This window comes from Macrobrachium nipponense, chromosome 1 (assembly GCF_015104395.2).
Source record: "Macrobrachium nipponense isolate FS-2020 chromosome 1, ASM1510439v2, whole genome shotgun sequence".
Taxonomy (NCBI): domain Eukaryota; kingdom Metazoa; phylum Arthropoda; class Malacostraca; order Decapoda; family Palaemonidae; genus Macrobrachium; species Macrobrachium nipponense.
In genome coordinates this window covers 149,658,697-149,681,831 of record NC_087200.1, presented here as the reverse complement: position 1 = coordinate 149,681,831, position 23,135 = coordinate 149,658,697, and the positions used below count along the sequence as shown (strand labels likewise).

Sequence of the window (23,135 nt, the reverse complement as noted above, 5' to 3'; positions counted from 1 at the left end):
CGGTTAACAGCGCAATCGCTTAGCGGCGAATCAGTTTTATGGCTGTCCTCAAAAATATTAATTAAAAAAATAAGGCATTTTAAGGTATTTTTACGGCACAATTTTCGGTTAACAGCGCCGCTAGCGCCATTGTCTAATGAGTTCATACATTTGTAGAAATGCCGTTCAGACCATAAACGTTATGCAAATGATATTAACAAATTTTATGGAGAGTTATTACATAGGTATTAGGGTAAAATATATGCCTCTGACTATCGCCAAGATGGCGTTGTTCTGACGCTGTTCTATGCCGACGCTGTTCTATGCCAAAAATATCGAGTTACATAAGTGCAATTTTAGCTATGGATGTGTCGATTTAAAAATGTTCATGCTTTTGTTTAAAATGTGTATGAAGATGTATTATGTATAGGGTATTTTTATTTCTGCTTAGAAATATGATACAAAGGCAGCATTTGAAACTGCCCTTCACGTTTCAAAGAGGATGTTTTTACATGTTCTTTCTTGTGAGCCGTCGCCCGCCGCTCTTCCGAAAATATAGAGTAAAAAAAAACTGCAAATTTAGTGATCAATGTGTCGATTTTATAAATGTTCATTCTTTTATGTTTAAAATCTTAATGAAAATGTATTACGTATAGGGTATCTTTATTTCTGTACAGAAGTATGATACAAAGGCAGCTTTTGAAATTGCCTTTCACATTATCAAATACAGTAGAGCCCCGGCTCACGACCGTATTAGAACTTGACATAATCGGATTTTGCCACTAAATTTCCAATAAACTTTGTATCGGTGTTCATACAAAAAATTCAGATTCCAACCCCCAGATCATATGATGTTTGTAAACAAAACTGTTTCCACTAGCCGCCGCTAGTTGGCGTCATCCAGTGTTGTAGCATAATTTCATGTTTTTTACCATAATTTGACCCAAGAATTGGAGCTTAGCATAAATTCTATCATACTTAGGGTTCCAGTACAATTTTAGAATGTATTTTCACTAAAATTTTAAATAAAGTGCAGAAAATTCCTCAATTTCATACACAGGCATAGTTAATATATGTATCTTCCTTGTGAAATTGCTTCAAAAGCAGCACTAACAAATGAGTTGATTAATAAGTTTGAACCCAACTAAGGAATGTTAAATTCTGTGACTATAAATACCCACAGTGGCATGACAAACGATCAGTAAAGTGTGAATAATGTTTTTTCTTCGTGAGTAAAGTGGATTTTTTTCCTTTTTTAAGTTTTATTTTTTCAAGTTATCAAATTTTAATTGTCTAAAGTGATTTTCAAAGAATTTTAAAGTATTTATTAATTGTGTATGTGATGTTAAAGAAAAATGGTGGTTCAGTGGCATGATAATAATCAGTAATAAGTATGTAAGTTTTTCTTCTTGAGTAGAGACTGGTTTTTTTGTTTTCCTTTTTGTAGTTTTAAATTTTTAGTTGATATCAAAATTTTATATTTGAAGTAATTTTCACACATTTTTCAAGTATTTATTAATTGTGTATGTGACCTGTTAAAGGAAATAGTCTCATTGGCATGATAATGATGCAGTAAAAATTAAAATTTGTTTTTTTTTTCATGAGCAGAGACTTATTTGTTTTCCTTTTTTAGTTTTAATTTATTAGTAGAGATATCAAAATGTTGAATAACTTCCGAAGTGATCTTCACACATTTTTCAAGTCGTATACTAGTAATTGCATATGTGATCTGTTAAAGAAAAATGGTGCTTTATTTTGAGTTTGCTAACATGTAAAGATCATCAAATAAATTGTTATACTACTGCAATTCGTCATTTGTAACATTTCACCTAATATAGAAATGTTTTAAATTTCCATTACATCGTTGTTTTAGTTCAAATGTATTAGAAAAATGAGATAATGTTAGATTAATAGCATAATTCTGGCATAAAATTGCACCATATTTGGCTTATATTCTTGCTATTTAGCGTACATCTGACTTGCACCGACTAGCATATTTTGGCAAAACTTGTTGGTAACACTGGTGACGCCACTCTCAGCATAGTTTAAAGTCTGCAGCTATTGTTTACAAACAGTCAAACACGTGTCTCGCACACCTTGTGCGCATTTTGTTTGCTTTTTCGGCGGTATTTACTGCGTACGCAGTTACCTCTTTATTCATGATGGGTTCCAAGACAGCCACTTCACACAAGGCAAAGAGGAAAAGTGTTTGCATGGCATCTCACGTTTTCCTTCTTCAAAATGTTTCCTCCATTCCCAACTCCAAAATAAACCTTAAGTTTCGTCTATCCTCTCCTCTATAAGACAATGCTCACACATGAGGCGTGCATTTCAGTAGCAAATGCAATACGTATTTAAGTTACGTTTGGAGTGAAGGCAATGTTACGTAGGTTACATGTGCAGTTTGGTAGCGAATGCAATTTTTGAGCTTGTTAAGCTTGCCGGTAAATAAGATGTTAGCCATAGCTTAAATCAGAGAAGCCACTATGGTATATTTATGCGTAGTAATTAAGACTATTCTTTTGTGCCTACTGTAATACGTCAATGTTTACGTGTGAGATTTGGTAGTGAAAACACTTACGTGCGTAACGTGCGGTTCGGTAGCAACGCAATCTAAGCTTTTTAAGCTTGCCGGTAAAGAAGAGGTTAGTCATAGTTTAAAATTCAGAGAAGCCGCTATGGTATACGTATTAGTTAAAGAAATTATGACTTCTTTTATGTCTACTGTAAAAATACGTCAATGTTTACGTGAGATTTGGTAGTGAAACCACGTAACGTGTGTGTGGTTCGGTAGCGAACGCAATCTTTAGGCTTTGTTAAGCTTGCTGGTGAAGAAGAGGTTAGCCTTAGTTTAAATCAGAGAAGCCGCTATGGTATACGTAGTAGTTATAGAAATAATGATTATTCTTTTGTCTCTACTATAAAAATACGTCAATGTTTACATACGAGATTTGGTAATGACACCAGTTTACATATGTAACGTGTGCGCGGTAATGAACGCAATCTGTATGCTTAGTTTGTAAGAGTCCTCGTAAAGAGGTTAGCCTGATATTAAACTCAAGAGATGCTGGTACGTAACGTAATGGTATAGTAATTATAGAAATTAAGAAGATTCTTTTACTTATACGTGTATATATTTACCATGTACCATAATTATTTTTCTTAGTCCAATAACCTTGAAACCAACCCGTCGTAGAAGACGCTCCTGTTTTATAAGGATATTTTATGGAAACAAAACTGTCATATCATAACATTTAACTAAAAGATAGTTTTAAAGTGATTTTGTATACAGTATTACAGTCGACTGTAATACTGAACGTAAACGTTTATAGGTTTATATCGACGATATGGTTTCTTTACTACCATAGTCCTGCTATAAGCCACCAGGGCTGCGCTATGGTACATCCTTGAATGCCACATCCTGCCAACTTAATGTAGGCAATTTTTCGTAAATTCTTGATAACAAATATAAATTGGGTGTAATTTTAATAGTTTATTAATTCACTGTAATAATTAGACATGTTTTTCAATGTTTTATTATGTTAGCAACACGTTTTGTGCTTACCCACTACACTGCAGCCTACTTGCATAGTTACCTAGGTAGCCTATGGCGTTCGGTCAACAATCAGATGGACATAGACCAGTTTTCTTTTATACAGTATATTATACATTTATAAAAGTATACATAAAAGTTTAATATGATATTTATTTAACACTGAACTTAGTTAGCTGTATTTTACATGTAATGTATTGTATAAAAAGGCAAAGGTAGGGTAATAACTGGTGGTCAAGAGCAGATTAATCCATTTTCAGTTATTTCTTATGGGAAAACTTTATTCAGATCTCGAAATAATCGAATTTCGACGCTCCTTTTGGAACGAATTATCATCGAGATCCGAGGCTCTACTGTACAACGTTTTTTCATGTTCGTTCTTGCAAGCCGCCGCCTGCCGCTCTTCCGAAAATATAGAGTTAAAGAGAGTGCATATTTAGTGATCGATGTGTCGATTTATAAATGTTCATGCTTTTATGTTTAAAATGTGTATGTAAATATATTACGTATAGCGTATTTTTATTTTTGTACATAAATATGATACAAATTAAGGCAGCTTTTATAACATAGGGTGGTTATTTTACTACGGTATATATTTAAAAATGAAAAAAGTACGTTGAATGGTATGTTATTTTTCAATGAACTTATTTAATTGTAATTTATGAGTTTACAGGTATTGTTTTGTATAAAAAGGCAAGGTTAGGGTAATAACTGGTTGTCAAGAATAGATTAATCCATTTTCAGATATTTTTTATGGGAGAAATTCATTCAGACCTCGACAAAATAGCATCTTGTTGATTATTCTGGAATAAATTAACATCGAGGTCCGAGCTCAACTGTGTCACACTATATCCATGTGGCACTCCTACCTTAAGATTGTAAATTTGTGTGTGTGTGTGTGTGTGCTCAGGCTCCTACTTTTTTTTCAAGTGTTGCTAGGAGGCCTGCATATGTTTATTTGATTAATTTTTTCTAGAAAAACAAGAACAACTGTTATAAAATAAGATTACAAAAGAGAGAAGTCAAATGCTGTAAGTGCTATACCTGTAACTGGAATGGATACTACAAAGAACTTCCGTCTTGGTGCACTGAAAGTAGTATCTATTTCTGTGGGATGGAGGCTTTATTGAGTGATTAGTTTATTTCTTCTCCTTAGGTGGGTAGTACTGTCATTTTACCTTTTGCAGTGCACTGTAGGAATTACTTGGGTGTGCTTTGCAGGGCCCAAGCTGCAACCCCTTTCATTCTTTTTATTATACATCCATTCATATTGTCTTCCATTATTTTTAGTGCTGAGTAATCTCACAGAACCCAGCACTTGGCCTTGGCCTATATTTTGTATTCGTGTTGCTACGGTTTATTCTTATGAATGTTTGCTTTAGTGTGCATTACTTGGGTTTACTGGAAAAGTAGGTAAAATTTAGGTTAGAGCCGAAATGCTGTGCTTGTGTAGTGAGTACTACTCGTTTATTGAAAAACACTGATAAACTAATTACATACCTCATGAAAGTAGCATGTAAAGAATTCATTCTTTTTTATAGATTATTCAGGTTGAAGGCATTGATTCCATGGCAGTTTGGGAGCTACAGCAGGCATGTCGTGCACGAGGGATGAGAGCATATGGTTTGTCCAAAGAACGTCTTCAGTCACAGCTCAATCAGTGGCTAGATTTGAGTTTGAATGAAAAGGTTCCTCCATCATTGCTTCTCCTCTCCCGTACTCTCTACTTGCCAGAGAATGTGAGGCCATCTGATACCCTTGCTGCTACCATCTCAACTTTATCAGAAGAGGTAAAACTTAAAATTAATGATGCAGTATATGAAATACCCTTTTAACATTATAACAAAAGGGAATTCAATAAGTGTAATATACAACTTTTAGATTATTATTTTGCAAGTTAACAAAATCATTTGTGAAGTGTGTGACGTCAGCATACATAAATCTTAAAATACTGTAATGTACATGGATATTACTAGTAGAATACTTGAGAGGGAATATTCCAAGTACAGATAGTTTTTAGAATTTGCTTTTACACGTCCATTTGCTGTCGGCCAAATCGTATGTGATTCTGTATCATTTTAAATCTTAGGATAATTGCATCATGTTCAGGCACATGATTAACTGTTATTATTAACCCTCTTACGCCGATTGGATGTATTAAACGTCGAGTCAAAATGTCTCCCGTATGCCGATTGGACGTATTATACGTCGACTGAAGAAAGTTTCTTTTTAAATTCGCGGAAAAATACTTATAGGCCTACCAGCCGAAAACTTTTGAATCACGCGCCTTAGGAGATGCTGGGAGTTCACGGATCAAGGCGTTGTTTTGTTTACAATCGTTACGCAGGCGCACAAGCGCAAATTTCTTTCTTATTGCACTAAAAAGTATCAATGACACATCTCAAAAATTATTTCGTCACTTTGACATAATTTTTGCACCGTTTTATCTGTTTTGAAATATTTTCATATAAATAACGATAAGTGCCAAAATTTCAACCTTCGGTCAACTTTGACTACTGAAATGGTTGAAAAACGTAATTGTAAGCTAAAATTCTTATATTCTAGTAATATTCAATCATTTGCCTTCATTTTGCAACAAATTGGACGTCCAATATTTCAATTTATGGTGAATTTATGAAAAAACTTTTTCCTTACGTCCGCGCGGTAACTCTTCCGATAAATTTTTTTCGTGCGATTGTCATAATGTTTGCACCATTTTAAATTTGCCATTACATAAAGTTTTATGTATGGAATGTTGCGGCAATTTCACTGGTAGAATACAACTCTTAAAGCAACCGCCCATGTTTAGTAGCTTTTTATCAGTTTTGAAAGATTTTTCAATTCAGAAATAACTGAATTAAGGTCAAAAATTTCAAACCAACCTTGAGTTCAACTTTGACTCTACCGAAATGGTAGAAAAATGCAATTTGGTAAGCTTAAAACTCTTATATTCTAGTAATATTCAATCATTTATCTTCATTTTGCAACAAATTGGAAGTCTCTAGCACAATATTTCGATTTATGGTGAATTTATGAAAAAAAAAAATTTCCTTACGTCTGCGCGGTAACTCTTCCAAAAAAAATTAAGAAATTTTTTTGTGCGATTGTCGAAATGTTTGCACCATTTAAAATTAGCTGTTACATAAAGTTTTATATATGAAAATGTGCGCAATTTCATGTAGAATACAACAAAAAATGATTGAAGGTTGTAGCTTTTCTTTTTTTTTGAAATATTTGCATATAAATCACGATAAATAGAAAAAAAACCACGTTTGGTCAACTTTGACTCTACCGAAATAGTCGAAAAACGCAATTGTAAGCTAAAACTCTTACAATTTAGTAATATACAGTCATTTATCTTCATTTTGAAACATTTGAAGTGTCCAGCACAATATTTAGATTTATGGTGAATTAAAAAAAAAAAAAACTTTCTTTCCCTCCGCTCGCCGATTTGCGGCTGCAAATCTCCGAAATGCGTACATCGCATTCTCCTAATATTTGCTCCTTTTCATACTAGGTGTTTTATAGAGTTTCATATATGAAAATGTGCCCAAATTCATGAAGAATACAAACAAATATATTTGAAGGTTGTAGCTTTTCTCATTTTTGCAATATTTGCATATAAAAAAAATATATATAAATTTCGACATTCGGTCAACTTTAACTCGTCCAAAATGGTCGAAAACTGCAATTCTAAGCTAAAACTTTTACAGTATCGTAATATTCAATCATTTGTCTTCATTTTGAAACAAATTGGAAGTCTCTAGAACAATATTTAGATTTATGGTGAATTTAAACAAAAAAAATTTTTATGTCCGGGCATTACGAATTCATGCATCATTTTGTGATATTTTTTCTGTGTTGCTTTGATAGTTTTACAATGTGTTATATATCAAAATGATCGCAATTTAGTGTACAGTACAACGAAAAAAAAGTAACTCGTTAGCTTTAACCGTTTTTGCACAGCTCCATTTGAATAATTATGTATGAATTTTTTTTTTCGCTGCCATATATCACATTATTTATATATGATAATTATATTTTTTTTCTTATTTCTGATGATTGCATACTAAACTTCAGGCAATGACAAAAAAGGAGCCAAAAATGAACTCTTAATATTGAAAACTAAGCGCGCTGTAATTTTTTGAAAAAATTATTTTTTCCGCTTCCGCGCTCACTCCAAACCTGCCTCAGCATACGGGAAACGTTTTGGTTTTTAGGGCTTAGGCGTAAGAGGGTTAATGGAGTATAGTCACTTACTTGTTAATGTTTAACAGATTCATTTTATTGCATAATAGGGTATAAAGTTCATCTGTTTATCTTGGGTGAGAAGTTCATATTTTGTTTGTGTGATAAACGAAAATAATTATGTTCATAACTAGGATTCTAAATTTTGAAAATATGAGTAGTTGCTGTGAAATTCCATTTCAGATTTTTGGAACCTTTTCAGGATACTATTAAAATGTTATAAACACCTTGAATAGTGTTAGCGGAAGGATGCACTTGTAATTTAGTGTTTGTGTTCCGAATTATGGCTAAGATTAATTATAAACTATGTTTATGTATTATAGATATAACTGCTTGTGAATATTTCTAGTTTAGATTTTTCTAACTTATAGTTTACCACTATTTGAATTAAACTGTTTCTCCCAGTTTTGGTTTAGAATTTAATTTAAATTTAAATTATTTTTTTATATGGCTAGAGTTGCTTTAAAGTGGGAGGCCTTTGTATTTTATTGATGTTCCCAATTGGGAATAATGTCAGTTCTTTTAGAGTATGGTAAATCTTTTGTTATGGGTTAAGGGTCAGAAAAGTTATAATGATGGTATGAGGCAACTGACATAGCCCTGATACTTTAAAGGGTATGTTGTTTCACTGAGGAAAGTGCATCATGGGTGTTACTATTACCCTAGAATGGTTACCCTCTGTTTTGCTAACGTGGAACGTTAACCTGGAAGAATTTTACCCAAATTAAAAAAAAAAAGTACTTATGAACAAAAAACATCTATTTTGAAAATACACAATGAAAATATAACTTCACCTTTCATTAATGCTATTTTAAATTAAAATTGCAGTTTAAGAAGTACCTTACAAAACCCTGACAAAAAGAACAAAAAAACAAAAAAGGGAATTTTTTCAAAAAGCTTCCTAATTAATTAGCAAAAAAAAAAATAGTTTCTCAAGTTCATCATCTGTATATATATATATATATATTTTTTTTTTTTTGCCATGTGTCACTTATATTCAATTTATCTTATCTGAAAACAGCTGAAAAAGGAAAAAAATATTTGAATAAGGGTTCACAAATTATAAAAAATACAAAACAACACATGTAAATGGTAACTGTGGGAGAAATTCACACGAAATGGGCCAGGGAGCAAAAACTAACGGAGACTACACACCCACCCTTAATCAAGTCAAGCTGAATACTGAAGCTACTGGCCATGTCAAGCCGGAGCCACGCTGCCGAGTGTATGAGTTACTAAACCATCTCAAAAACACTGGGAGAATTCCACCCTGGTAACCGTTAATCCAGGAGTATAGAAAAAACTAAATTAACATAACTTGTATGTAACATAGCTTGTCATACACAAAATCCTTTATTATAGAAAACAAAGATAATTCTATAATATTCAGGAGCTTTGTTTTAATGTTAATGTTAGCAGATACAGTTTCCATACAGAGGGCTTTTGCAGCCTATTTTTGAAATAGTAGCACCTGTGAGAAATTTGATAGCTGCCAGTTTATGGTCAATAACCTAATGTTGTCTCTTCTTTTGGTTATTACAGGTTGCCACAAGAACAAAGGCGGCTATTGGGAAACGTGAAGGCAAGATTGACAATCTGACAAGACTGGAAATCATTAAAGCAGAAGAGCGGAAGATTGCAGAAGACAAGAAAGAACTTGAACGCGTGCTTGAGGATAAGAGGAAACAAGAGCAACTAGTTAAGAAAAAGGCAGAAGTAGTAAGTTCATAGTTTTTTAATACTGTATCTTTATTGAAAATATCAGGAAGGCAAAGAAAATTAACTTCTTCAAAATTTGTTCATAAGCAGGGCAAACCTTCGGTCTTAGCAGTATCATTTTCTTCTGCCAGCTGGGAAACTGGTTAAAAACAATCAAAGATTGTAAAGCAAGGAATGCGTGGAATCTATCTGAATTTTAGCCTAGCCTAACTTTCTTTACACAAATGAATAATCTACCCACCTGTACGCATTCTCCAACTCAAGTATACTCCAGAAATCACCTTAGATCAACAACACGACAAGACTTAAGACCCAAAAACTCCTACCAGACAGAGATCTTTCCCCTACCAACCAAACACCACCCGCACGTGTCTTCTACTGCACCATGTTATTGTTTACATCCCACCAATGCCGCCACCATCTTGTCTATGACATCACAGCCTATGACGTCACAACACAACTTAAATACATCAACAGACCTAGAATCAACCATATGGTGTCCATATATAAGACACTCACCATATTTCAACAATGCATCAGATACCAATATCAATTATACACTATATAATCACACTTATCTCTTTCTCCCTCCCCTCCAACTGTTTCCTAACCTAGTCCCCTTTAATTTCCTTCATCCTCCAACTCTTTACCCTCTATATAATTTCCAATACTTTCCCCTGAAACTCCTGCTTTAGTTGATACATCAGCCACTTGCTCCTTTCCTTTTATCCATCTCACCTCCTTTATTTCCCCAGATTCTATGGTTTCCCTTATTGCTGCAATATCTATTTTTAATCTCTTGCTACTTACGCTAGGGCTCGATTTGATGGCGGTCATTAGTGTTTTACTATGTTTTAACCAAAGCTTCTAAATTTTTCCCTCCGACTACCTCTTCTCACAAATGCTTGAAATATATCAATCCTTCAATAGCTTCCCCAACGCTCAGGGCTTCGGCCTCAGTGGTGGATTTTGCCACTCCTAGATTTCCTAGACTTCCACCATATGGGACTTCTCTTCCCATCTGTCAAGGAAATAATATAACCCAGGTGAGTATATACGGCCATCTTCTATGTTTCCAAATGAAGCGTCTGCATAGGCTTCCCAATAAATCTTTTCTTCTTCCATTTCACTTATTGTAACTTCGCCCATCGTGCTCTTAGTTTTTCTCACAATTTTAATAAGCTTCTTCATATCCTGAGTTGTTCCTTTTTTAAATGCTTTACTTAATTCACTAACATCATATGATATTTCTGGCATGGTATGTAGTGATACTCAATTCAGCTGCCCTACCACTGATCTATACTCGGTTAACTCATTTTGTTCTAGCACTATTACCCGTGTATCTTCTAGCCTCTGGTTCTCTTATAGAATTTATATACTGCCACTGATTAAGGGAAAATCTATTCTCCTTCTGCTCTATTACTACTCCTATATACTTGAACCTTTTACTCTCTTGTTCTCCTACTTGCTGGGAGGGACTTTAAAGGAAGGGGCAGAGGGGGTTGTCAGTAGAGTGGGCACTTCGCCCTCTCCGTTGCCATGGGTAGGGGGGATGCCTGGCGGCCCACTGGGCCAAATGGCAGTTGCAGGGAGCGGAGAAGTGGGTAGTAGATGTATTTCGGGTGGGGTATCTACTACCCTTTGACGTCTCTCCCCCTCTTTTGGACAGACCCCTTCTCAATCTGACCTATGCTCACGGCGCACCGAAGTGCTTGGCTCTTCGGGAGGAAGTGTTGAAGATGCTGGACAAGGGTGCAGGGGAAGAAAGGCATTGTTCTTCACTGTGGTTTTATAGTCAGATTTTTCCTGGTTCCGAAGGCTACAGGCAACTGGAGACCAGTGATTGACATTTCCATACTGAATCACTTTATAAGGAAGACAAGGCTCAGGATGGAGATGCCCCGGACAGTTTTGGCAGCGATAAGAGACGACTTCTTGCTGTCAGTCGACTTGAAGGGTGCTTACTTTCAGATTCCAATCCACCCTTTTGTCTAAGTAGTTCTTTCGCTTCAGTCTGGGAGAACAAGTCTTCCAGGTCCTTTGTTTCGGATTGACTACTGCCCCTCGGGTGTTCTCAAGGGTCTTGCCCTAGTCTCGACATTGGCTCATGCTCAAGACCCAGAATCCCTTGGTGCATAATGATAGATTTGCCTTGTTTTCCATTCCCTCACTGAATGACTTTGTGGACAACAATCCACAATAGCTCTTGCCTTGCCCTATCAGAGCACTGCGATGCTATCTAAAGAGGACTCGTCACCTAAGGCCTAGGTGCCATTGACCTTTTGTTAGCACAGGCAGATCAAGAAGGGAAGTGTCCAAGAACACAATTTCATTCTGGTTATGTGAGACGATTTAACAGACTTACTTCTCGCATACTGATTGTCACTGACTCTGTGTAGGCTAGAGCATATGACAGAGATAGTTCCTCTGGCATTTAAGAAAAACTTGTTTGTTCATAGAATTTTGAGTGCTGGTTCTTGGCTATGTCAGTCCACGTTCACTTCCTTTTATCTAAAAGACGTTGCCCACAGGTCGGTTGACACTTTTTCCTTGGGTCCGGTGGTGGCTGCCCAAAAGGTTGTGTAATTCACCCAGTGCCTCTAGCAGGGTAGTTTGTATCTTACCTAAAATGATTGTGTTGAAGAGAGAATGAGTGAGTTGGCTGGCCTCTTTCTTTTTCTTTCCTTCCTACGGGCAGGTCGAAGAATATAGACACATCATATGCTCTCTAGCAAGGGGAGTGAGGAGTGGTGACAAACCTCTGTGGCTTGCATGGTTTGTTGCTTGAACAGGCAGTTTTCTTTTGTTCCTGGAATACAATAAATCTGGTCATATATCATTGTGTTTCAACCCAGACGGCTGAGTTTTTAGATATCCAATTGTCTATTCCCTCACAGGCTTGGGCGCCCCCCCCTCCCACTTTAGAACTCATACTTCTAGGAAGAGTAGTCAGATGGGTTAAACTCCCAGCCGGTTTAGGGTACTTGTACCTCCCTCCAAGTATAAGTCTATCTTACCGTTAAGATTGAAGGTTTGTTCCGCATATGAACAAGTGACAAATTTTTAATCAATTTGTATTTTTCATAGCTAACGAACCTAAGGTTATAACGTTAAGTGCCCACCTTTAGCTGTCCCTCTCTTTTCCTGGGTTGGGAGAAAGACTGAGACGTCACGATGTTCTATCTCTGGTCGGTGACCAGCTTCCACCTCTTATATGCATGAGTTGCCGGATGCCACAGACTCCTTGCTTTAAAACAATCTCAGATTGTTTTTAACCGGTTTCCAGCTGACACAAGAAGATTATCCTATTGTTAAGACATCAGATTTGTTAGCTTTGAAAAATACAAATTTATTAAAAACATGTCATTTTAGGATGAGTGTAGATGTATAATATGTAGACAGGATAGAACACGTTTAGTGCTTCCTGCAATAAAATTTTGATGACTACATTGAACAGAAATTAGTGATAATGTCTCAGCTATCAGAAGAAGTTTATCTGAAATTTTTATATGATAATTGAAATTTGGCATTTTATCTTCTTTTATTTTATATTTTTGTTGTAGATAAACTAGTTATCAGCAATGCTCATTTTTACTGTAGCATTTGTTAGAAGTAAATTTAGTGTAAATGTCGATGACTAGAGTATTTTATAACAGAATAAAGCAATGGAAATGGTAGCTAAGAATAAAGCAATGGAAATGGTTAGCTAAGAATAAAGCAAGTGGCAAATGGTAGCTTTAAGGAATAGAAAGCATAATGGAAAATGGTAGCTAAGAATAAAGCAATGGAAATGGTAGCTAAGAATAAAGCAATGGAAATGGTAGCTAAGAATAAAGCAATGGAAATTGTAGCTAATTAATGGTCTAGTAACAGTGAAATACAGTAGCTCACTGATTAACGGATTAGAGCATCTGACTCTACACAGTTATAAAAGAAATCATGTGCAAAAGTCAAAGTACGTAATGCAACTATATAATAATGATGACCTAAATATCTGTTGCTTTGCTTGCTATATCTAATTACAGTAAACAATTACATGTACATATTATTATTATATTGGCACTGTATTACAGAAAATAAACATTGTCATTATACGCCATTTGAATTTGATATGTATTGGAAGCTGGTTTTTTTTAATGTAGATGATTTATTGACTACCCAAGTATTTTTTTTTTTACATGTTAGAGGAATGGAAGGGCACAAGGCACATTTTATATGCTGCTTGTCCTTAACTAACTAGAGGATATTTTATTATACAATACTGTTTGACATTTTGTTAATTTTTTTATTCTATCAAGTTAGGAATATAAATTAAATTTTCACAAATTGCCAAGGCGGTTCAAAATAGTAAATAGCCTGTTTTAGTCATGCTTTATATTTTTCTATTTCACCACCTTAGCATTCAGTTACAGTCGTGCTAAGAAAGATTAAGCAAGTTGGTTGAACTAGCACATTAATAAAAAATTGTAGTGATTAATACCGAAATAATAATGTATATGTATTATTAAAAAGAGGTATAGTAGCTGTGAATACATTGTTGAGATTTACCATGCATGTAAAAGTTTGGCTGTTGATATAGAGTGATTCTTGAGATCACTGGGGTCATATCTAGGATGCCAGGGGAGCCCCCCTTTTTTCAGCAAAGGGGTAGCCTTCATAATTCGGTTAGTTTTTTCATTAGAAGGCTGATTTTTGGCTCAAATGACCCAGAATATTGTTTATCATTTCTTAACACAAAGTAATTGTTCATATACGAAACAAACCTTCGCTTATCATTAGGATTTACTAGCGCCAAGCTGGAAACAGGCAGAATTAAAATTAAACTTGTGCGATCCAGGGACTATTGGCATCTACCAGGTCACGGGTCATGTATTACCCAGAATGCCCTCGGTGTCTTGTGACCCACCAGTTATATTTCTACCGCCTTTAAGATGGGACGTGTTTACTGAATTATCTGTTTAAAGCCGGTTTTAGTTTGCCCGTTTTTATCCATTTCACTTTAATTTTTCTTATTAATTCTCTTTCTCTGAGTGTGCTCAGTGTGGGTGTGAGCTGTAAGAGTGTGTAAGTGGTGAGATGGAGTTTTTTGCGTCACCATCGGGATCTTCTTCCGTTTCGAAGACAAGACAAAGGAAATGCCCTGGAGTCAGTGGTTTTCCGTGTTCAAGATTCCAAACTTCGGTGTCGACGGATCCTCATCCAACGTTTAGTAGGTGCAGAGAAAATGTATGTACAATTACTAATCCTTGTTCTGTTTGTCGTGGTTGGTCGGTGGCAGTGGAGGAACTTTTATGAGAAAGGCCAGTACAAAAGAAGTGAGTCGACGCCATCTTTGGATGACCAAGCGTTGCCGGCGGCTTTTCTATTGGTGATACACCAGACTGCTCCATATGTTTCACCACCTGCCTTTGATTTGTCCTATACCCCTTCGGTTTCTCCTAGCGGTTTCATTATCGGAAACTCCAGGAGGGGTTTTGGGTAATTTTATTTATAATATTTATGCTTCGTTGTTCCCAGCAGGGAGGGGGGGAGCATCGCCATCTTTGTTCCAGGTGCTGGCTCCCAACGCGAACAGGATGGAAGGTACGTGGGGGGCTTTAGGCCTACCAGGCGTACCAACCTTGGAAGGTTTGCTGTCGCATTATATGGCGTCACGATTCTAGCAATGTCTGGCAGCGCTGAATACGTATTCCTCATCCCCCTGGATTGTCCTTTATGGGAAATAATGCCGTGGCTACACCAACAACTTCAATGTTTACGGCGATGCAGAACGTGGGAGTTAGTTTTGCTGCAAACGCAGGGATGCCAGCAGCCGCACAGTCTCTCCCTACAAGATTGGTGATGTCACAAACAATGTCACACACCGACATGGCAGACGCGATGACGTCACAGCCTATTGCTTCTCGGTCTACTTCGCTGCCTCTGGACCCAAATACGCTTTCTGACTTGGTAGTACACACTGTAATGAAGAAATTACAGGTTCTAGAGAAGAAAATTAATAAGAAAGATAAAAAGAAAAGGCGTGATAAGTCGTCTTCTTCCTCTAGCTGGGCGTCATCGCTAAGTTCGATGACGTCACGGTGTGTACCAGTCAAGCGTTGGAGGATACGGGATTTCGTGACTGATCCTCGGTCCAAGAGGAGAAGAGTGAATTCTTCTTCATCTTCGGGCCAGGACTGTCACATCCCAGTCAGCAAGAAAGGCAAGAAGTCAGTGGCTAGTAAGCTCAAAGCTAGAGGATGAAGCCATTTACAAGAGTCTGAACGAGCGAGTGAGTCGACGGTCGCTGGGGTAGCGGCCGACGCGGAGTTGCCAGTAGAGATGACAAAGAATCTAAGGGAGACTACAATCTCGGCAAAATCAACGTAGGGGGCGAAAAGTGCAGCAAATGATAGAGCACAGATACCGGTTTTGCCTGCAAGACCGTTTAAAATACGGAGAAAAGATGAAAAGGCTCCTATTAAAAGAATGAAGAATTGTGATTTGGCAACCTCATCTGATACGTTGGTGGAAGGAGTTGTCCGCCTAGATGAAGGATCAAGGCTGAATTCTCCGACGGTCGTTGAAGACTATCAATTGTCATGGAGAAGAAGTGAACTCGGTTTTGAGAGAGCCTTCATCTTGGAGGTATAGGCGAGATTCTCGCTCTAGATCCGCGAGCAGAGAAGAAGTGAGGTGGCCTCGTTCTCCTGCTGACTGTTTGGGATCGAGCCGTCGGCGGTCGGCAGAGATCAAAGGGACCGCGGCCATAGGGGCAGACGGCCACGAAGCACCTGGACGTTTGTCAGGGGATAGGAGTGAGAAAGCGTCTCCTGTGCCTGAGCACAGTACGCTAGGACCAGAGCAAGGAGAAAACCAAGAGTTTCTGGCTTCGTATGCAGAGGTGATTGATTTGATTCGTCAATTCAATAACCTTTCGGAGAGAATGGAAACACCTGCCAGTATGCTTCCTCCTGGGATTGACATGGCGTTTGGGGTGAAAAAGGATACCAAGGTGTTGTATGAATTGCCTTGTTCAAGTCATACGGAGTCAGTTATGACATCAACGGTTCCTTTGCTATCTAGACAAATTAACCCAAATGTGGTAAGGTTAAGACCTGGATTAACCTTAGATCAAGTAAAAATGGAATGCCCTTCGATGACTTGCCAAGAGGCTGCTATGTTAGAAGCAACAGCTTCTTCTGTCTTTCAGACTGCCTCTTGGTTGGATCTTTGGTCAACAGCAGTGGTGAAGATTGCATCCTCAGAAGTGACGAGAAAAGTAGTGGATGAATCAATGTTCATTAGATTACTACAATCAGGTGCCAAAGCAATTGCATCTTGACAAATTTTAAGTGCCAATGTTTGGGCAAATATCCTATTAATGAGGAGAGATGCAGCTTTGGCTAGGCTAACCCACTCTGTTGATTTGGATTCCCTGCTAGCAATGAGGTATGGGAATATCTTAGAGTCGCAATTGCTATTGCCAGAAGCCATACTAGAAGAGGCTATAGATAGAAGAAGGATGGACACTAATGATAGATTGGTACAGCAGGCAGTTAGGCCTTACCTCCATAGCTAACCCTATGGAGGTAAGGCAGCAGCAAATACCTTGAAAGAAGCGAGTGAGGCATAGCATCCCTAATAGAGCAACAAGACCCTCTTCCTCAAAGAAGTTAGCTCATCAGCCCTTTCAAAATGAAAGTAACAGAGGAAGGGGGAGTAGGGGAAGAGGGAGAGGCTCAAGGCGATAGGATGGGCGCCTCTCATCACTCTGCCACGCCAGTGGGGGGTTGCCTAGCAAATCACTGGAAGGTGTGGCTGGAACTGGGAGCAAAGCAGTGGGTGGTGGATGTTCTCAGGGTTGGGTATTTGATTCCGTTCGAAGTATCCCCACCCCTGACAGAACAGCCATTGCCTCACCTCGCTTATGCTCAAGAACCTCAGAAGGCTTTTATTCTGCAAGAGGAAGTGAAGAAGGTGATGGAAAAAGGGGCTGTGGAACAAGTATCCATTTCGTCAAAGGGTTTTTACAGCAGGATTTTCCTTGTATCCAAAGCCAACGGGGACTGGAGGACAGTAATAGACCTGTCAACATTGAATCTGTTTATAAGAAAAACCAGATTCAAAATGGAAACTCCAAAGACGGTTCTACAAGCAGTCAGGATCAAGGACTTTATGCTGACAATCGACTTGAAGGATGCATACTTTCAGATCCCAGTCCATCAGTCTTCCAGGAAATTTCTCCGCTTCAGTCTTTCAGAGAAAGTTTTCTAGTTCAAAGTTCTGTGTTTCGGATTGACAACGTCTCCTCAAATTTTTACAAGAGTGTTCACTCTCGTGTTGGCATGGGCACATGCTCAGGGGATCAGGCTAATAAGATATCTAGACGATTGGCTGGCGATAGCAAAGTCCAGAGAGAAATTACTCAGGGACAGGCCGACCCTTCTACAGTTTTGTCACAGCTTAGGTATTGTGATAAATCAGGAGAAGTTGCTGTTGGATCCAAGTCAACGGCTGGTGTATCTGGGAATGGTTATAGACACAATAAAACCCAAAGCATTCCCGACAGACCAGAGAGTAGAGAAATGCAAACAAGTGGTGAATGCCTTTCTGGAAAAACAGTGGCAGGTAGTACTGGGAGTTCTAACTTCCTTGGAGAAACTAGTACCACAAGGGAGGCTACACCTTCGATCTCTACAATGAGGATGAAGGAGTTTTGGTCACCAATAGTAGATCACCCTTACGAGCAGATTCCCTTGTTGTCAGAAGTGAGGAAAGACTTGCTGTGGTGGGTGAAGGACAACAATCTGACAGTGGGTGTTCCCCTTCAGCAACCCTCCCCGGATCTCTTGCTGTTCTCAGATAATGAGAGTACTTATGAAGGACAAGGCACCTCAGGCCTGGGTGCAGGAGGTTGTTCGTAAGTACAGGACGGAACAAAAAGGAAGTGTCCAGGAATACAGTATAGTTTTGGCTAAGAGAAACGATCAGGAATTTCTACATGACAGAAGACAGGGGGTTAGATAGCCAGGAGAGGGCTAGGGCTCATGACATCAGAGGCTTGAGTGCTTCTTTGGCTTTCAAGAAGAATATGTCTGTGGAGAGAATTCTGAAAGCTGGTGTTTCGAAACGCCAAACGACTTTCACTTCATTTTATTTAAAAGACGTTGCCCATAGATCCTTGGCTACCTTTTCCTTGGGTCATGTGGTGGCGGCCCAGCAAGTGGTATAGCTCATCCAGTACCCCTGGTGGGTCAGTTTGTGTCTAGTCTAAGATGAAGGTATGAAAGTAGAATGAATGGGATGACTGGTCTTTTTTCTTTACTACTTTCTTTCTACTCCTTTACCTACGGGCAGTATGAAGGAGAGTGCCATCATAAGCTGGAACGGACTAGATGCAGGTGAGGTGGTCAGCCATACTGTAAAGTTATTTTAGAGTATAGTATACTTTTCAGTAGCAACACACCCCTCTCGGTAATAGGGAAGGGAGGGGTGATGGTAGATCCAGATACAAGGGACAAGAGTGGTTTAGGAGAATGGAAGGTCGTCCTCTATTTTCCCATAGTTTATAAACCATGGCATGGTACCAGCTCCCAGTGAGTGAAACCAATAGATTCTCTTATATCTTTGGTTTAAGGGTTCATAGTCCATCATCTTGGAATACTACTAATATTCGGAAATGGATTTAGGTGGCAAACTGCCAGTCAGTTATAGAGACTTACCTCCCTGCAATAAGTAAGTCTATCCTATTGTTAAGACCGAAGGTTTGTTTCGTATGTGAACAAATTACAAATTTGTAACTAATTTGTATTTTTCATAACTAACAAACTTGAGGTCTTAACAGTTAAAGGCCCACCTCGAACCATCCCTCTAGAAGTCTAAACTGGGTTAGAAGTATAACTGGTGGGTCACAAGACGCTGAGGGCATTCTGGGTAATACATGACCCATGAATATGCCAATAGTCCCTGGATTGCACAAGTTTAATTTTAATTCTACCGGTTTCCAGCTTGGCACCAGTAAATCCTAATGTTAAGACCTCAGGTTTGTTATGAAAAATACAAATTAGTTACAAATTTGTCATTTTGATCTCAGGGGCACCCATAATCAATAAAACACAAAATTTACCTTCAAAAGCATATAATTGTGATTGTTATATATACATGCAAAATATAAATTTATTATACAGAATTTAATAACCTTCAGTAGACATGTTCTTGGGAATGATACACAGATTTATACACAGAAAACAGATCATAATATAATATATCAAGAACAATAATTATAATTTTCCTTTATGTATGAAAAATAATAGAAAAAATTATAAATTTTCTCTGGCAGACCGAATACACACACACATTCTTGGGAATGATACACTGATTTACATATCATGAAAAATAATTAAAATTTTCCTTTATGCATGATTAAACTAAAAACAAAATTACCAATTTTCTAAGGCAGACACCAAATACAGAACAAACATGGTGTCTATAAGCATTTTGCTGCTTATAGTACTTATTTCTACCATGAAGGCAACCATGCTGTAATCTCCACTGGCATGCACATTTGCATGAACACGAGAACAAACTTTATGGCAAGTGCACTTCACAAGTTCCCGGCACAAGAGACGCTTTGGGAACTGTCATCCATACAGGTCTGAATACTCCATCAAAAGTCTTCCAGCCATATAAACAGGGGTCAGTTTCTTCCATATTTGGATTGTGGGCCGTATCCCAAACACTGCTGACTCACTGCTCGAGGTCAGCGCTGCAGGAGGGCATTTTGAGTTGGAGGAATGTACTCAACATTTTGAATTCTTTTACAAAACATGATGTGGCAGTCATTGATAGGTCCAGATTTTTCTACATGTATTTTATCAAATGATTTTTAGAGTTCCTTGAAAATAGCTGGATCCTCACTGAATGTCTGCACGGGCTGTTGCACAAGATCACAGAAAACTTTGGTCAGTTCTGGTGAAGATCTTTTCCATGCCTTACAACAAATTGCCTTTGGTCTTCCTTTGAAAGCAGAAGTTGTGTCACAGCCTGTCATTGTGGCAGGAAGTGCAACTTATCGGATAGGACCCATTGCATTTTTCATTGAGCCAATATCTAGAATTCTTTTCTTTTTCCCACTTTCATGGACATGAATTCGGTAGTCTTCGTTGATCCCATGGAATCGACCATAGTGGCCAATTAAGATTACCACAACATCAGAATCTGACATATTTACAATAAGACTTCATACAATAAGACTTCAGTGTGTGGAGAATTTGTACTACAATTCTGGTGTCAGCTTCTTCCTGTTTGAATTCACCATCCATTTCTTCCCCAGGGCCAATATGGCACACTGTGTAGTTGTCAACATCAGTTATGTAAACATTTTCCATGCCATTGTCTCCTTGCATCACAGTTTCTGTAAGAAAGAGAAAAAGCTTGGTCTTGTTCTTACTGTCCTGTAAAAACTCACCTTAGTTCTTAGAGATCAGGGTCTTAGGAGAAACTTTTAACCTTCACCCCTTACCTCTGTCACTGCAAATTTGTTCCTTGATTGAATGTTTCTGGTAACAGTCCCAAACAACATCCACTCGGCAAGCTTTGTACAATTCCATTTGAATGAGTTTGAGCATTTGGTTTAACCCATTATCCTGGAAGATGTGAATTCCATGAGGAGTGAGAGGATGAATAAGGGCCCCTCCATCATGAATGACTGCATCATACTGATACAAAGAATTGGAGTGGTTTTTATCACCACATACTTCATTACATTAAAGTTGCTGTCCACAATGGCTGACTTATTTGAGTGGCGCTGAATGACCATTATAGGTCCCAGTGCTTGGGCTTGTCCCTAAATTTCATAATCCATCCTTATTTGAGTGGTACATTTTCTCCTTGCTGTAGACTATGAAAGGGAAAGCAATGTGCTTCATGCGCAGAAAAGGTTTCAAGGTCTCCTCATTTGTCTGAGGCAATGTACATTCCTGAAATTGGCGTATTTGAGGTATTTGTCTTTGAGAAATATCCACAAATTCCTGTTTTTTATTAATTTTATCATAAAAAGCAGTTTTTGTGGTAAAAGTATTAAAAAAAAAAAAGTTATAAACATTTTTATTGGGTTTTTCTTGAGTTCTACGTAACTAACAAAATAAGCAGTTTTCAGCATTTAAGCGGGTTGTAGCTATTGGGGGGGTGGGGGTGATCTGGTACAAATCCCCTGCGAATACAGGGAACACACATAATATATATATATATATATATATATATATATATATATATATATATATATACTATGTGTGTGTGTGTGTGTGTGTGTGTATTATGTATGTGTATATATAAAGACATATGCCACGAAGGAAAAATAAACAAAGGAGGATCTGCGAGACCTTTTGACGTTAAACGTCCTTTACTGAGCAGAAACTGACATAAATGAGGCAAAAGACAACACAAGAAGATTTGTATAACTGACAGATAGGGATTATAAAGAGATTAGTACCTAGAATCTGACACACCTGGAAGATGAGAAACCTTCCCAAACAAGCATAAACAATGGGTGCAATTAAAGGTTTAAGACAATCATCTCAGATACCTTTAATTGCACCCATTGTTTATGCTTGTTTGGGAAGGTTTCTCAACTTCCAGGTGTGTCGGATTCTAGGTACTAATCTCTTTATAATCCCTATCTGTCAGTTATACGAATCATCTTGTATTGTCTTTTGCCTCATTTATGTCAGTTTCCTGCTCAGTAAAGGAGCGTTGAGACGTCGATAAGGTCTCGAAGATCCTCCTTCGTTTATTTTTCTTTCGTGGCACCATGTCTTATTTATGGATTTATCACGTTCCTAACTTTTGTGATTCAGTTATACATGTGTGTGTGTGTGTGTGTGTGGTGTGTGTGTGTGTGTATATATATACTATATATATATATATATATATACATACATACATACATATATACATACTACATACATCGTAAGTCCTCGGGTTACGCGGGTCTCAACTTACGATGTTTCGTGGTTACGAATGCGCCCCCATAAAAATATAAAAAATAATATTTTGCGTCGTTCCGTCTTACGCGGTTTAGCGTCGTAAGCGACGTAAACAAACGCGAACTAGTTCCGGGAGCACGGCGGAAAAATACTCTTTGTGGGGGAGAGGACGGCGTCGCTTCGCTACGCTCATTCCTTGCCCATACGCCATTTTGGTTGTTTACACTGCCTCTCTCTCCCTCGTGTTGTATCGTTTTTGTAACTTTTTGCTCTTTGTTATGGCTCCCAAGCGCAAGGCGGACTCTTCTGATGGTAGTGCATCGAAGAAAAGAAAGGCCATCACCATGGAAATTAAAGTGGACATTATAAAGCGATCTGAGAAGGGAGAAACGCCAACAAACATTGGCCGCTCGCTTGGCCTTAGCTGTTCGACCGTTGCTACCATTATCAAAGATAAAGAGCGCATCGTTGAACATGTGAAAGATCTGCTCCTATGAAACCGACAGTGATAACTAAGCAGCGTAGTGGTCTAATAATTGAAATGGAAAGGTTATTGGTGCTTTGGTTTGGAAGACCAAAAATCAACGGCGTATCCCAGTCAGCCTTATGGTGATTCAGGAGGAAGGCGAAAAAGATTGTTTTGAAAGCGTTGAAAAAAGATAAGGGGGAGG

At 37.9% G+C, this 23,135-nt stretch overlaps 1 protein-coding gene across 2 annotated transcripts in view; it reads left to right on the top strand.

Moving 5' to 3' along the window:
- LOC135219752 (mitochondrial proton/calcium exchanger protein-like) overlaps nucleotides 1–23,135 on the top strand; it is a 164,095-nt gene that overhangs the window by 84,552 nt on the left and 56,408 nt on the right. For both annotated transcript variants that reach the window (XM_064256797.1, XM_064256796.1), the window contains exons 6-7: nucleotides 5,074–5,322; nucleotides 9,323–9,499. In XM_064256797.1, coding sequence (XP_064112867.1) covers nucleotides 5,074–5,322; nucleotides 9,323–9,499 — 426 coding nt within the window. The remainder of the gene's footprint in view (nucleotides 1–5,073; nucleotides 5,323–9,322; nucleotides 9,500–23,135) is intronic.